Raw genomic sequence first — 12,561 nt, 5'->3', positions numbered from 1 at the left:
AATTTTTTTTTCTTTTAGTGAATTCGGGCTAGGCTAGGTCGAGCCTGGGCCAAAAATACCTTACCCTTCGGCCTAGTCCATTTTTTAAACGAGCCTTATTTTTTTTATCTAAACCTATTTTTAGGCCTATATATTTGCTCAAACCCTCTCATAGTTCAGGCGAGCTTTTAAATCAAACTAAATGACCCGACCCGTGATCAGGTCTAATGCTCAGTGATAGCATTGCCTGAAATTCCTGTTGCTAATTGTAGATACGAATGAATCCCTCTTCACCTTGTCATCACATTGGTACACTTTTAAATAGAAATGCAATCAAGTTGAGCTAGAAATCGATTTTTTTCATTCGAACTTAATTGAATATATATTTAAAAGCACTCATTTACATAATTTTTTTACTCAAGCTGGTGATAAAGATAATTAAAAAGAACTCGCATTAAGGAAAAAGCATAAAACCTTTTTCCTTAAACCCCAAAATGCTTTTCTTTTCATGTAAGAAAATGATTAATTTGTCATCCATGAATGAAAGCAAGCTGTATCCACTTTCTGTCCATCGGATGGATTCCATTATCAAATACAAAGAGTTTAAAGCCCTTAAAGTTGAAAAAAACATACGTGAAAAAGCTGCCGACATCTTTTGACCTTTTACACATTATAGTTCAGAGTTCAGACAGAAACTACATTACCTTAAAAATATCAAATTGGGTAAAAAAAAAAAAAGAAAAACTATGAGAGCATTGCAAAATTGCCTACTTAAAGCAAGAACAGTCAAATCTATTAGTAGCTCCTTTTTTTTCAATACAAGATAGCGATTTTCAACTGCTTTTCTTCAATTTCTAATGAATCAAAGTTCTGGAATTTTTTGTTTACATTGATAGCAAATCTGGGTTATCCTTTTAATTTGAAGACCGTCATCATCACCGTGAGCTTTGCCTCACCGAACAAGCAACCACTTGTGCCCATTGCTTCAGCCTTGTCTTCACCGTCTGCGGTGGATCAGCTTCACCGGGCATCAAACAATAAAATCAGAAAACGAAAATGAAAATGAAATAATTCCAACAGATTTAAGATACTATTGAATTGAAAATTTATTACTTACCAGGGTCAAAGATGGCATGGGGACTGCCAACAGGGGAAGGGATACTATCACAATCGGAAGCAGCTGAAGGAGACGACACAGACCTGGAAACAACGTCGTTATAGTTCTTGTTAACGGCGTAGTAAAGACCCAAAGCCGGGAAAGTACTAGACAAACGCTGATCCAACTCGGTAGAATCGAACTCAAACCCAAACCCCAACTCAATACAAGCCTTGAGTTCATCAAGGTCTTCATCCGTCACGCTCTTGCTTCTCCTCTTCTCGATTTTTCCTTTCCTTCTAAGCCATGCCTCGTCACGGTTAATATCCGGCGACCACGATCGCTGCTTGTAAAGCTGGGATAAAGAAGGCATCATCGGCAGTTGTTGCGGTGATTCTGATTCTAGCTTATTTGCTCGCTGTTGTGGAAGTGGTGGCTGGTTAATAAAATTAGACATGGAAACAGCCGCTCCCCCGAGGAGGTCCTGAGGAACCTCGCCCGCCGGGGTGGGGAGCTCAATGGCGGGTGTGTTGATTTTGGGATATTGGTTTACAAGCGAAGGATGAGATGGGTTATATGGTGGCGGTGGCGGTGGAGGTGGTGGGTCAGGGGTTGACGCTGAGGAGACTTGGGATTGGTTGGTCTATCTTTATTCTTTTCCCTTATTTATTTTGCTTTTAAATAAAGTTTTAAATGTTTCTTAGAAGATTGGTAATCGTAAATTATACTACTATTTGTTTCCTTGTATTATATTAAGCAATCTATAAAATTTTTTTGGTTCTAATCTATAAAAATTTTAAATTAATGTTGAAATCAGCATACAATCAAGGCGAGGTCTAAGGAACTTCTATTTAAATTTGAAATTAGCTCTATATCACTTGCATATCACCATTAATTATAAAATTGAATAATGACGTGGGATGTAGTGGTTATTATCTTTTAATAATAAGGTTTGGGTTTGATTTTTGCCTATAGAAATAGTCTACATTTTATTCTTATCTGTTATCTATTTAGAAGGTATTCGCGACAAGGATATTAATCATTCTTATTGACGGTGGATGTATTGATTTCTAAAATATAAATTATATACATTGTATAAGATTAGCAATTAAATTTAATCGAATAGAGTTAATTACTATATTTTGGGTTAGTTCTAAAATTTTAAATTTTAAAAAGATAGAGATTAATTTTGATCAAATTAAAGTATATAAATTAAATTTACAACTTTCATAAAATACAAAAACTAATATCATAATTTAACCAATTTTCTTTCATCCTCTTTACATTAATTAATTAATTTTCATTGAATTTATTGAATTTTTTAAATAATATATATATAGCATATGGTCAGCTTCAGCCACTTGAAATTTCTAGCTGAGTTTCTCCAAGAAGTTTCCTTTATAAGATATAACCCAATTTGAACACTGTGATAATTCCAGTGTCGTATATGTAAAAGTAAAACAAGTATTACAAGTTATGTTTTCCATTTGAAAAATAGATAATTTAATTTTTATATGTTAGATAAAAAATAGTTTTTTATTAAAAATTTTATCTATTTTCACTATTAGAAGTTAGTGTAACTGAGGAAATATCCAAACAGTTATACATGGTGTGTCACGCGTACATCATGCTATTTATCATGACTAAATTTTAATAGTAGAAATAAATAAAAAATTTTACTAATAGACCAATTTACTCTTTGATCTAATGTGTAATAATTAATTTACTTTTTTTTTAAATAAATGACACATAACACAATTTAATTCTTAATACAAAAAATTTCATAATAATTTTATCGAAAAATAACACCTTATATATCTTTATATATTCCCTCATCAACCTATCGAATGAAGTAATTAAATTAAATTATTTTTATTTTCATAATTTACATAATTATTTTCATGAATTTCATTGACATAATTTACATAAAACCAATCCTTATTTTTGGTTAAGTTATTGATTGCCGGTCAGAACAAGCCTTTCTAAGCTATTGACTTAAACCACAAGGCATCCCATGGGGCATGGGCATAGCCCACTGTATCAATAAATTTTCACAGCATATTCCACTCGCCGATGTTTTACATGTCATGTTTGAACGTGGAGGAAAAGGCTATGTCGGCAGCTTATCATCATACAATTTCACAATATAAATTCTTCAAATTTTTTAAATATAAAAAATATAAGCCACATATAAAAAAATAAAAATTTGAGGTTATGTTAAAGTTTTATAATAGATATTTATCTTTGCAGATATTTATAATTTTTAATAATTATTTTAAGCTATTAAATAAAAATATTTATTGATTTATAACTTTCAATATAAAAGTATTGATATATATTTCCAAAAGAAGATCTCTAAAAAAGTTTCTATTAGAGATAATGTACAATAGATATTTGAGTAAATTAAATAGGTTTGAGAGGCACTGGGAAGAGTTGTAGAAGTCCTAGTCTTACGCACATTTTATTTGCTGATGACAACATAGCCTCTGGTGAGGCTATGAGAAGTGGTGCTTTGTTTTGATCCATCATTCAGGAATACGAAAATTTCTCGAGCCAACAGGTTAATTTTGGTAAATTTACTTATTTTAGTGGTCGACTTTATGGGAGCCTAAATTTATTGGGGGCATGTGGTTTCATGATATGGGGAAGTCCAACATTGCTTTGTTATCCATATAGTTCAACAGGAGTCGAGAGATATATGAAGATATTAAGACTACTGTTATTGAGCCATTTGCTTTTATTACCTTATGGAGCTAAAAATGATCTCTAATATAGGTAGCAACCCAGGCCAGCTTCAACAAGCGTAGTAACAACCGCCGCCACAGGAAAGGGAAGGCCAGTTTTGGTATCATGGTCCGTGACTGCAAGGGAGCAACTATTGGGACTTGCATGCAATAGAGGCTAAATATACTTGTATTACTAAATGTAACCAATGACCACTCTTCACGTAAATACATGCAAGACTACGACTGTTCTACTTTTGAAGTGGTCACCAACGTCCAATCATAATCGAAAATGCTTCTATAACACTATAACCACCGTTTAAATCCTTGGTCGTTGAAGTTGGAGCTGATTTCCCCTTTGGCTGCGACAAAACTGGGTAGTCAGCAACACCCTGAGTCCTCTACTCATTATTAACATTCCTTGAACCAATCTCTTCCAACGTCTTCTCGACGGTGGAATGACCGTGATCAACAATGCAATTGCAGACGTCGTGCTAGATAAAATTGTTGGGTGATAAAATTGTTGGGTTTTAACAGCAAAGAAGGAAAATAGAAGCAAGTAATCCGGATGAAGTATGAAACCCTGTCTGGAAATAGAGCAATAACGTAATTAACCTGAATAAAATATGAAAGCAGTTTAAACTTCAAAGACTTGAGAGTTGCAGAGAAACTACCAACAAAGCAGAAATTTTTGGAAGAAAAGAAATTTTTTTTTTTTACAGTTACCTAACATAACTGCTCCCATAAATGCTTGTCAAAAGCTTAGCTAAAATTACAAACAAAATGTAGCTGACATACTAGTTATCACATTCAAATCTTGACCAAATCCTACTAACTTAAAAGTTAGATTACAAAGCAACCAAATCAAGTTAGAAATAAACAAAATGATTTTGCTTCATTTGGTTCAGCTCCAATGTTGGTTTGCATGTTGCATTGCAGGCCAAAGCTTAACACTCCTCCTTGGACTGTATGCAACAAACTCCAATCTTTCTTCTCAAAGCTTCAAATCGTGTGGCACTGAAAGACTTAGTTAAAATATCAACAAACTGATTTTCTGAGCTGCAGTGAACCAGATTTACCTCCTTCGATTGTTCAGCCTCTCGAACAAAATGGAATTTAATCTTAAAATGTTTGGTTTTGCCATGAAAAACAAGATTTTTAGCTATGGCAACCGCTGACTAGTTATCAACCCTGATCTCAGTTGCTTCAACTTGTTCTTCATTCAAATCACACAAAAGTTTCCTAAGCCAAATGGCTTGATTGACAACTGCAGTAGCTACAATGTATTCTGCTTCAGTTGTAGATTGAGCAACAGTTTGTTGCTTCTTTGAACTCCAACAGAAAACTCCCGAGCCAAGAGTAAAAAAGTATCCAGAGGTGCTTTTCATGTCATCAATGGACCCTGCCCAATCACTATCTGAATACCCTATCAATTTGAGCGTTTTTGCCTTCTCAAAAATCACTCCATGATTCAAAGTTCCCTTCAAATATCTAAGAACTCTCTTTGCTGCTTTAAAATGGACAACATCACAGCAATGCATGAATCTGGACAATAAGCTCACAGCATACATAATATCAGGCCTAGTAGTTAAGTAAAGCAAACAACCTACCAAGCTTTGATATTCCTTTTCATCAACCCTTTCTTGATCCCCATTACTAGTCAACCTCCCCTTGAGCCACTGGTGTGTTGACTGTTTTGCATTTTGACATGCAAAATCTATTGAGAATCTTCAAAGCAAAGGCATGTTGGCTAATGAAGATGCCTTGATCAGATTGATTCACTTCCATGTCAAGGAAGTATGTCATGACTGCCAAATCTGTCATCTCAAAAACTTCTTACATCTGCACTTTGAACTCATTAATCAACTCTTTTTTGCTTCCAGTTCAACTCTTTTTTGCTTCCATTTACAAGCAAGTCATCCACATAAAGTGAGACAATCAGAAGAGTTTCATTTTTTGACTTCTTTATTAATAGTATAGGTTCACTAAAACTTTTCTCAAACCCGAGCCTAGATAGGTACTCATCAACCCTATCGTACCAGGCCCTTGGTGCTTATTTTAGACCATACAAGGCCTTTTTCAGCTTGTAAACTTTGTCCTCCTCACCAGAAACCTTGAACCCCTCTGGTTGTTCAATAAAAATTTCTTCTTTTAGGAAGCCATTTAAGAATGCTGACTTGATATCGAGCTGGTGAATTCTCCATTGCTTCTGTGCAGGCAAGGCAAACAGAAGTTTAATTTTGTCTAGCCTTGCTACTGGAGCAAATGTCTCCATGAAATCAATGCCATATTGCTAACTGTAGTCTTTCACCACAAACCTTGTCTTGTGCTTGTTCAATGAGCCATCAACATTGCACTTGGCTCTAAATACCCACTTGACACCTATGACTTTCTTATGATCAGGTCTATCAACCAAATCCCAAGTGTCATTCTTGTGGATCATATCTAATTCAGCTTCATAGCCTTCTTCCAACATTTATCCCTAGTAGCCTCTTCAAAATCTGAAGGTTCAACTATTACAACATCACATCTTTGGTAGATATCAGCAATGGTCTTTGTCCCTCTCACAGGTGCTTCATCAAAATTATCATCAACTGGCCCTTCTTCAATTAGTTCCAAGCTGCTGTCTAGCTGATCTTCTTCAATCAATCTTGCATCTACATCATCCCAGCTCCAAACCTTCTCTTCATCAAACCTCGCATCCCTACTCACCAAAATCTTCTTTGTTGAGGGATCAAATACCGTGTAGCCTTTATTGATGCTGCTGTAACCAATAAAGATTCCAGGCATAGATCTTTTGTCAAGTTTGGTTCTCTTTTTAACTAATATAAGAGTGTAGCAGACACAACCAAACACCTTTAGGTGTGGCACTATTGGTTTGAGATTATGCCAAACTTCAAAAGGAGTTTTGTCCTTGACAGCAGTGGTAGGCAGCCTGTTAAGTAGATATACTGAAGTGTTTGCTGCTTCAGCCCAAAATTTACTTGGCAATTTGCTTTCAAATAACAAACATCTAGCCATATCGAGCACTGTTTGATTTTTTCTTTCACAAACTCAATTTTGCTGAGGAGTATAAACTGTTGTTAGATGATGATGAATTCTAGCTTGCTCACATAGCTTCTGAAACTTCTCAGACAAATACTCAGCACCATTATCTGATATCAAAGCTTTGATCTTGCAGCCTGATTGGTTCTCAACTAGAGCTTTAAATTTGTTGAATGCTTCAAACACCTCTGATTTTTGCTTTAAAAAATAGATCCAATAGAATCTACTGAAATCGTCAATAAACAGCACAAAGTATTTGCTGTCATTAAAGGAGGAAGACCTCATTGGTCCACAAATGTCAGTGTGAACTAATTCAAGCTTGCCTCGAGCTTTCCATGCCTTATTAACTGGAAAAGGCAGTCTTGCCTGCTTACCAAGCTAGCAAACCTCACAAACATCATCACTGACCTTAATTTTGGACATGTCTTCAACCAAATTCAATCTATTCAGCAAATCAAGTGACTTGTAACTGACATGGCCTAACCTTTTGTGCCATAAGCTAGCTAAGTTAGTAGCACTAGCATAGGCCTTTTTCTCTAACTGATTTACATCCAACATAAAACACTTATCAGTCATAGCCACTGTAACCAGTACTTGACCAAATGCATCCTCAACAACACAGGAGTTATTCTTGAAAACTAGTGGATAACCCTTCTCAATTAGTTGACCAACACTAAGCAGGTTTTGGTCTATGTCAGGCACATAAAGTACATTAGAAATAACTTTGTTACCTGAATGTGTGTTGATCACTGCACCTCCTTTGCCTTTGGCCTCAATAAGGTTTCCATTTCCAACTCTAACTTTGGAAGTAAACCTTCTGTCAAGATCCTTGAACAGCCTTTCATCTAAAGCCATATGGTGAGAACAACCACTGTCAACTAACCAGTTCTTACTGATTTTGTTTAAGGTTGCATAACAAGATGCAGAGAAAACATGCTCCTCCTGAGCTTGAAGGTCTTCAGCAGCCTTAGCTTGCATTTGCTGCTGACCTTGTACCTTCTTTTTATTCTTGCATACCTTCTCAACATGAAATTGTTTACATCTCCAGCACTGAACATTTGTTCTATACCAACAGTTTTTCTCCAAATGTGTGGTCTTTTTACAGTGAATGCATGGTGGAAAGCTTTTTCTTTCAACATCCCTTTTTGATTTCTCCCTTTTGTCAAGCCATGGTTTCTTCCCTTTCTAACTTGAACCTGAGCCTTCTTTGACCTTTGCTTGGAAAGCTCCTTCAGGATGCTCTTCCTACCTATTGGCCCTCCTTTGCTCAAGTGCATAAAGGAATTAACCAACTCAGACAGTGAAATGGCTGATAAATCCCTCGAGTCCTCCAATGAAGAAATCTTTGACTCAAATTTCTCAAGGAGAGTTGTAATGACCTTTTCAACAACTCTGCTCTCACTGAAATCATCACCAAGGAGCCTAATGTTGTTGACTATAGCCATTATCCTATTAGAATACTGCTTGATGGTCTCTGACTCTTTCATCTTCAAGTTCTCAAAGTCTCTCCCAAGGTTGATCAGCTGTTGCTGCCTTGTCTTTTCTGACCCCATAAACTCCTCCTTTAGCTTCTCTCATGCTTGCTTTGGTGAGTCACATGCCATTATCCTAGTAAAAGTCACATCGGATACTCCATTTTGCAAGTAAGCCATAGCCTTATGCTTCTTGGCACAATCTTCACTATGTTTCCTTATCTGTGCAATAGTGGGATTGGCCCTCAATGGAGATGGTTCAGTATCATTCTCTACAACATTCCACAAATCGTGTGCTTGGAGATATGTCTTCATCTTCACTACCTAGATGTGGTAGTTTTCTCCAGCAAACACAGGTGGTGGTGGTGTAAAACTCATCTTGCAGCAACAAAAACAACTTCAACTTCTTTCTCTATAAGTTTTCTCCATAAAGAAAAATACCAACAATAGAGGCCCTCAAAGATGACAGGCTCTTGATACCATTTTTTGGGTTTAACAGCAAATGAGAAAAACAGAAGCAAGTAATTCGGATGAAGTATGAAGCTCTGTCTGGAAATAGAGCAACAACGTAATTAACCCGGATAAAATATGAAAAAAGTTTGAACTTCAAATACTTGAGACTTGCAAAGAAACTACCAACAAAGCAGAAATTTTTGGAAGAAATCAATTTTTTTTTTGACAGTTACTTAATATAACTGCTCCCATAAATGCTTGTCAAAAGCTTAGCTAAAATTACAAACAAAATGTAGCTGACATACCAGCTATCATATTCAAATCTTGACCAAATCCTACTAACTTAAAAGTTAGATTACAAAGCAACCAAATCAAGTTAGAAATAAACAAAATGATTTTGCTTCATTTGGTTCAGCTACAATGTTGGTTTGCATGTTGCATTGCAGGCCAAAGCTTAACAAAAACAAAAAAAAAAACCTAAGAAGGGTCTGCGTCCTTTTCCTCGTTTCATAGTGTCATCAATATTTGAACTCGAACAATCTGAAAAAGATAGCACATCTAAATCTTCTTCCTTAATCTGCTTGAATCTGAGAACGGCCTTGATATCTCACTAACAGAAGGAAAACTCCGTGGAAAAATCTGTAATGTAAGAAAAAAAAACCTAAAATGGTCATAAAGAAAAACTCTGAAAGCTTGAACAACAAATTAACATAACCAAAACTGAAAGGGCATGGTTTATATTACAATGGAAGAACCGTGTGGATTACAGTTTGGGTTTCCAAAACTTTGCAGTAATTTGCAAGCAAAAAATGATTATCAGGCGTCCAAAAAAAGGCAGCCGTTATAACTCCAGTTTATAGTGCCTTGGCATAATCATCAAATGAAGATTAAGTACTGTGCTTGATATTCTTTCTTTGGAACCCAATGTCCTCCACTAAATGTTGCAACATCATTAAGTCTTCTATATCACAACCCAAAATTGCATTTGTTCTCTTGAGATATTTTATATCTAACCAACATGATGATGACTCAATTTTCGAGCATGTTGCTATCATGGAAGTAAAGCTTTGTGTATAGGTTGAGAAACAACCAAGATTAGGACCAACCATAGGCTCAACATAAAATAAGTCAAGTTGTTCCTGGGTAATCGTCCTGCACTATAAATAATTTGAGTATACCTGTAAATGGTCATGCTCAGAAACTAGGTGAACTACTATAGATTTATCTTACCATGCCCTCCATAGAAGAGAGTTGCTGTAACAGTCAAATTTTTCAGTGGTGTCGGAAACAGTGATTCGAGATCACTAAATCCGACGAGTAAGTTTAGAAATTTTAACAAATAATAATTATAGGCCAAGCGCGAACTTAAAAGAATTATTTTTAATTAGTGAATTTTGTGATTTTAAAAGAATTAATCAGGTAAATTGGGTTGAAAACGAGGTATCGAGACCCCAGATTCACAAACCGAGCCATAAATATTTTTATAAATATTTATGGAGTGTTATTAAGTTAGTATTAAAGTTTCATTAGAAAATTTTAACGTTTCGTTAGTCAATTAATTAAAAATGACTAAATTAAAAATAGTGCGAAATTTATTAAATTGTGATTAAATAGTTTAAGTGATTAAAAAGAAGGGATTTAAAAGGCAATTGGACCCAAATTGTATGGGCTGGACGGTTGGGCAAGAAAATCAGCAAAAAAGACAAGGAGAAACAAGGGCAAAATGGGAAATTTTGCAAATTAAACATATAAAACAAGACAAAATTGAAAAATCTAGAGATATCATCATTTTTCTTCAGCAAAAACACCATGGGAGGTCTAAAAGCTGCTGGTTTTTCATACTTTGACATATGTGAGTTCAATTCTTGCCCTTTTCTTTGAGATTTTTATGTTTTTGTGACTTTTACAATTAGGTCCAAGTGTTTAATTCATTAGTTTTTGATTTTATGGACAAAATTAAAAGCTATCATTGATAAGTGTTGGCTGTTTATGATGAAATAAAATGAATTTTAAGCTTTGATTTTGTTGTTTGATGATTTTTTCAAGTAAATTCAATAGAAATTGATTTTAGGACCTAATTGTGAAAAAGTTGTGAATTAAGGTTTAGTGTTACAATTCTGATTTTCAAAGGTTGTGTAATAGTTTAGAATGATGGAATAAAATTTTAATTGAGAAAAATTAGCTTAATATATGGGCTAATTGAGCAAGGACTGAATTGTATGACCTGTGAAATTTAGAGGAAAAATGGTAATAAACATCTTGAACTAAAACAGCTTTGGACAGCAGCAGTAGGGGAACTTTGAAAAATCACCATAAATTGTAAAAATCGAATTAGAGGATGAATAATATATGAAATTAAAGCTTATTGAGTCTAGTTTCTCATAGAAAAAACAATGTAAGAAATTGAATTGTAAATTATGAGATATAATGAATTTTGTGAGACAAGGTCAGGGTGAATTCGGGTTCCCCTATTTTGACTTTGGAAAATCACCAAAAATTGGATAAAATTAATTAGAGGGTAAAATTTATACGCTTAGAATCCTTAATGAGTCTATTTTCAATATAAATCAACGAGAACATTATCCGAGTTCTGTACTATGATATAATTAATTTTTAGTGAAGAGAGGTTAGAACTGTCGAATAGTGAAACAGGGGAAACTTAAATAAATAAACTGTACTAATTGGCTAAATCAAAAATTTTGAAAATTTTATGGTGGAATGATATGTGAGTCTAGTTTCAGGGAAAATTTACGGATCTTAATTTAGAGCTCTGTAGCTCGAATTATAAATAATTGAGTGACTATGACTCGTGTGAACAGTTTGATGTGAGCATTAATAAGTAAATTGTGAAATCGTACTTATAAGAATGTTATATACATTAAGGTTGTGGAATGAAGAGGAGGAGGAGGAAAATAAATGATATATTTTTATAAGAAAACAGTATGAGAACGATACATATCATGACATGTATATATATGACTAGTTTCAATATGATGCTTGTTGGGTATGAAGTTGAATTGAAATGTCTAAGGCAAGTATTTTATTCTGCGCATCTGAAATGTGGTATTTTATAAAAATATGATCTAGCTTTAAATATGAATGCTTGATGATTAAGCGAAAAATTTTATGAGAAATCAGTTGAGTTCCGACTTGATTTTAATGTTCATGTTGGGCTTCGAGGGCCCAAATAAATGTTATTATATATATATATGATCTCAGAAAGTGAATAGTAATGTTTTGATTAATCTGTAAATGTTCTGTATGTACTGGTAACTTATAACACTCTGTAACCCTGTTTTGACGACAGATACGGGTTAGGGTGTTACAGTTGCTATAGGGAACCACAGTATAGCTCTAACTTGTCCAAAATGTCTAGTTGTGGATTCAACTAACCAAAATAAAAAAAAAAGAATTGAAGACCGTCATAGCTGACAAAGAAAACCTCATCTCGTTGGGGAAAGGCATCATGAATGAAAAAACTTGGTTCAGCTCTGTTGAAGTTGGCCTGCATGCAGCACATGAAGCAGCTAAAGAGCAGACAATGCAGCCCGAGCCATGAAGTTGCAGTTGAAGATGAAGCTGCAGTTTTGTTTTGTTACTTCAAGCACTAGTTTAGTTACTTAGTTCAAAATGAACTTAGTTGGTATAATTTTGAAGGAATTAAGTGCTGATGGATTGATAAATCAGCATAGCTTTGTGTGCAAGCAATGTTTTATAAGTTTCAATGTAACTAATAGTAGTAGGTGATGATTAGGTGATGTTTGTCTCATTTTGACCAGCATATGGACTGGTA

At 34.7% G+C, this 12,561-nt stretch overlaps 1 protein-coding gene across 1 annotated transcript; it reads right to left on the bottom strand.

Moving 5' to 3' along the window:
- Positions 1 to 750: 750 nt before the first annotated feature.
- LOC107931630 (uncharacterized) lies at positions 751 to 1,860 on the bottom strand. Its single transcript, XM_016863571.2, has 2 exons — positions 1,097 to 1,860; positions 751 to 997 (listed from the first exon to the last, which is right to left on the bottom strand). The coding sequence occupies exons 1-2, from the start codon at positions 1,530 to 1,532 to the stop codon at positions 915 to 917; spliced, it is 519 nt and encodes a 172-aa protein (XP_016719060.2). The 5' UTR covers positions 1,533 to 1,860; the 3' UTR covers positions 751 to 914.
- Between the last annotated feature and the right edge of the window lie 10,701 nt (positions 1,861 to 12,561).

The sequence above is a fragment of the Gossypium hirsutum genome, chromosome A02 (genome assembly GCF_007990345.1).
Source record: "Gossypium hirsutum isolate 1008001.06 chromosome A02, Gossypium_hirsutum_v2.1, whole genome shotgun sequence".
Taxonomy (NCBI): Eukaryota; Viridiplantae; Streptophyta; class Magnoliopsida; order Malvales; family Malvaceae; genus Gossypium; species Gossypium hirsutum.
The sequence above is the reverse complement of the archived record's forward strand: the minus strand, read 5'-3'. Positions and strand labels throughout refer to the sequence as shown.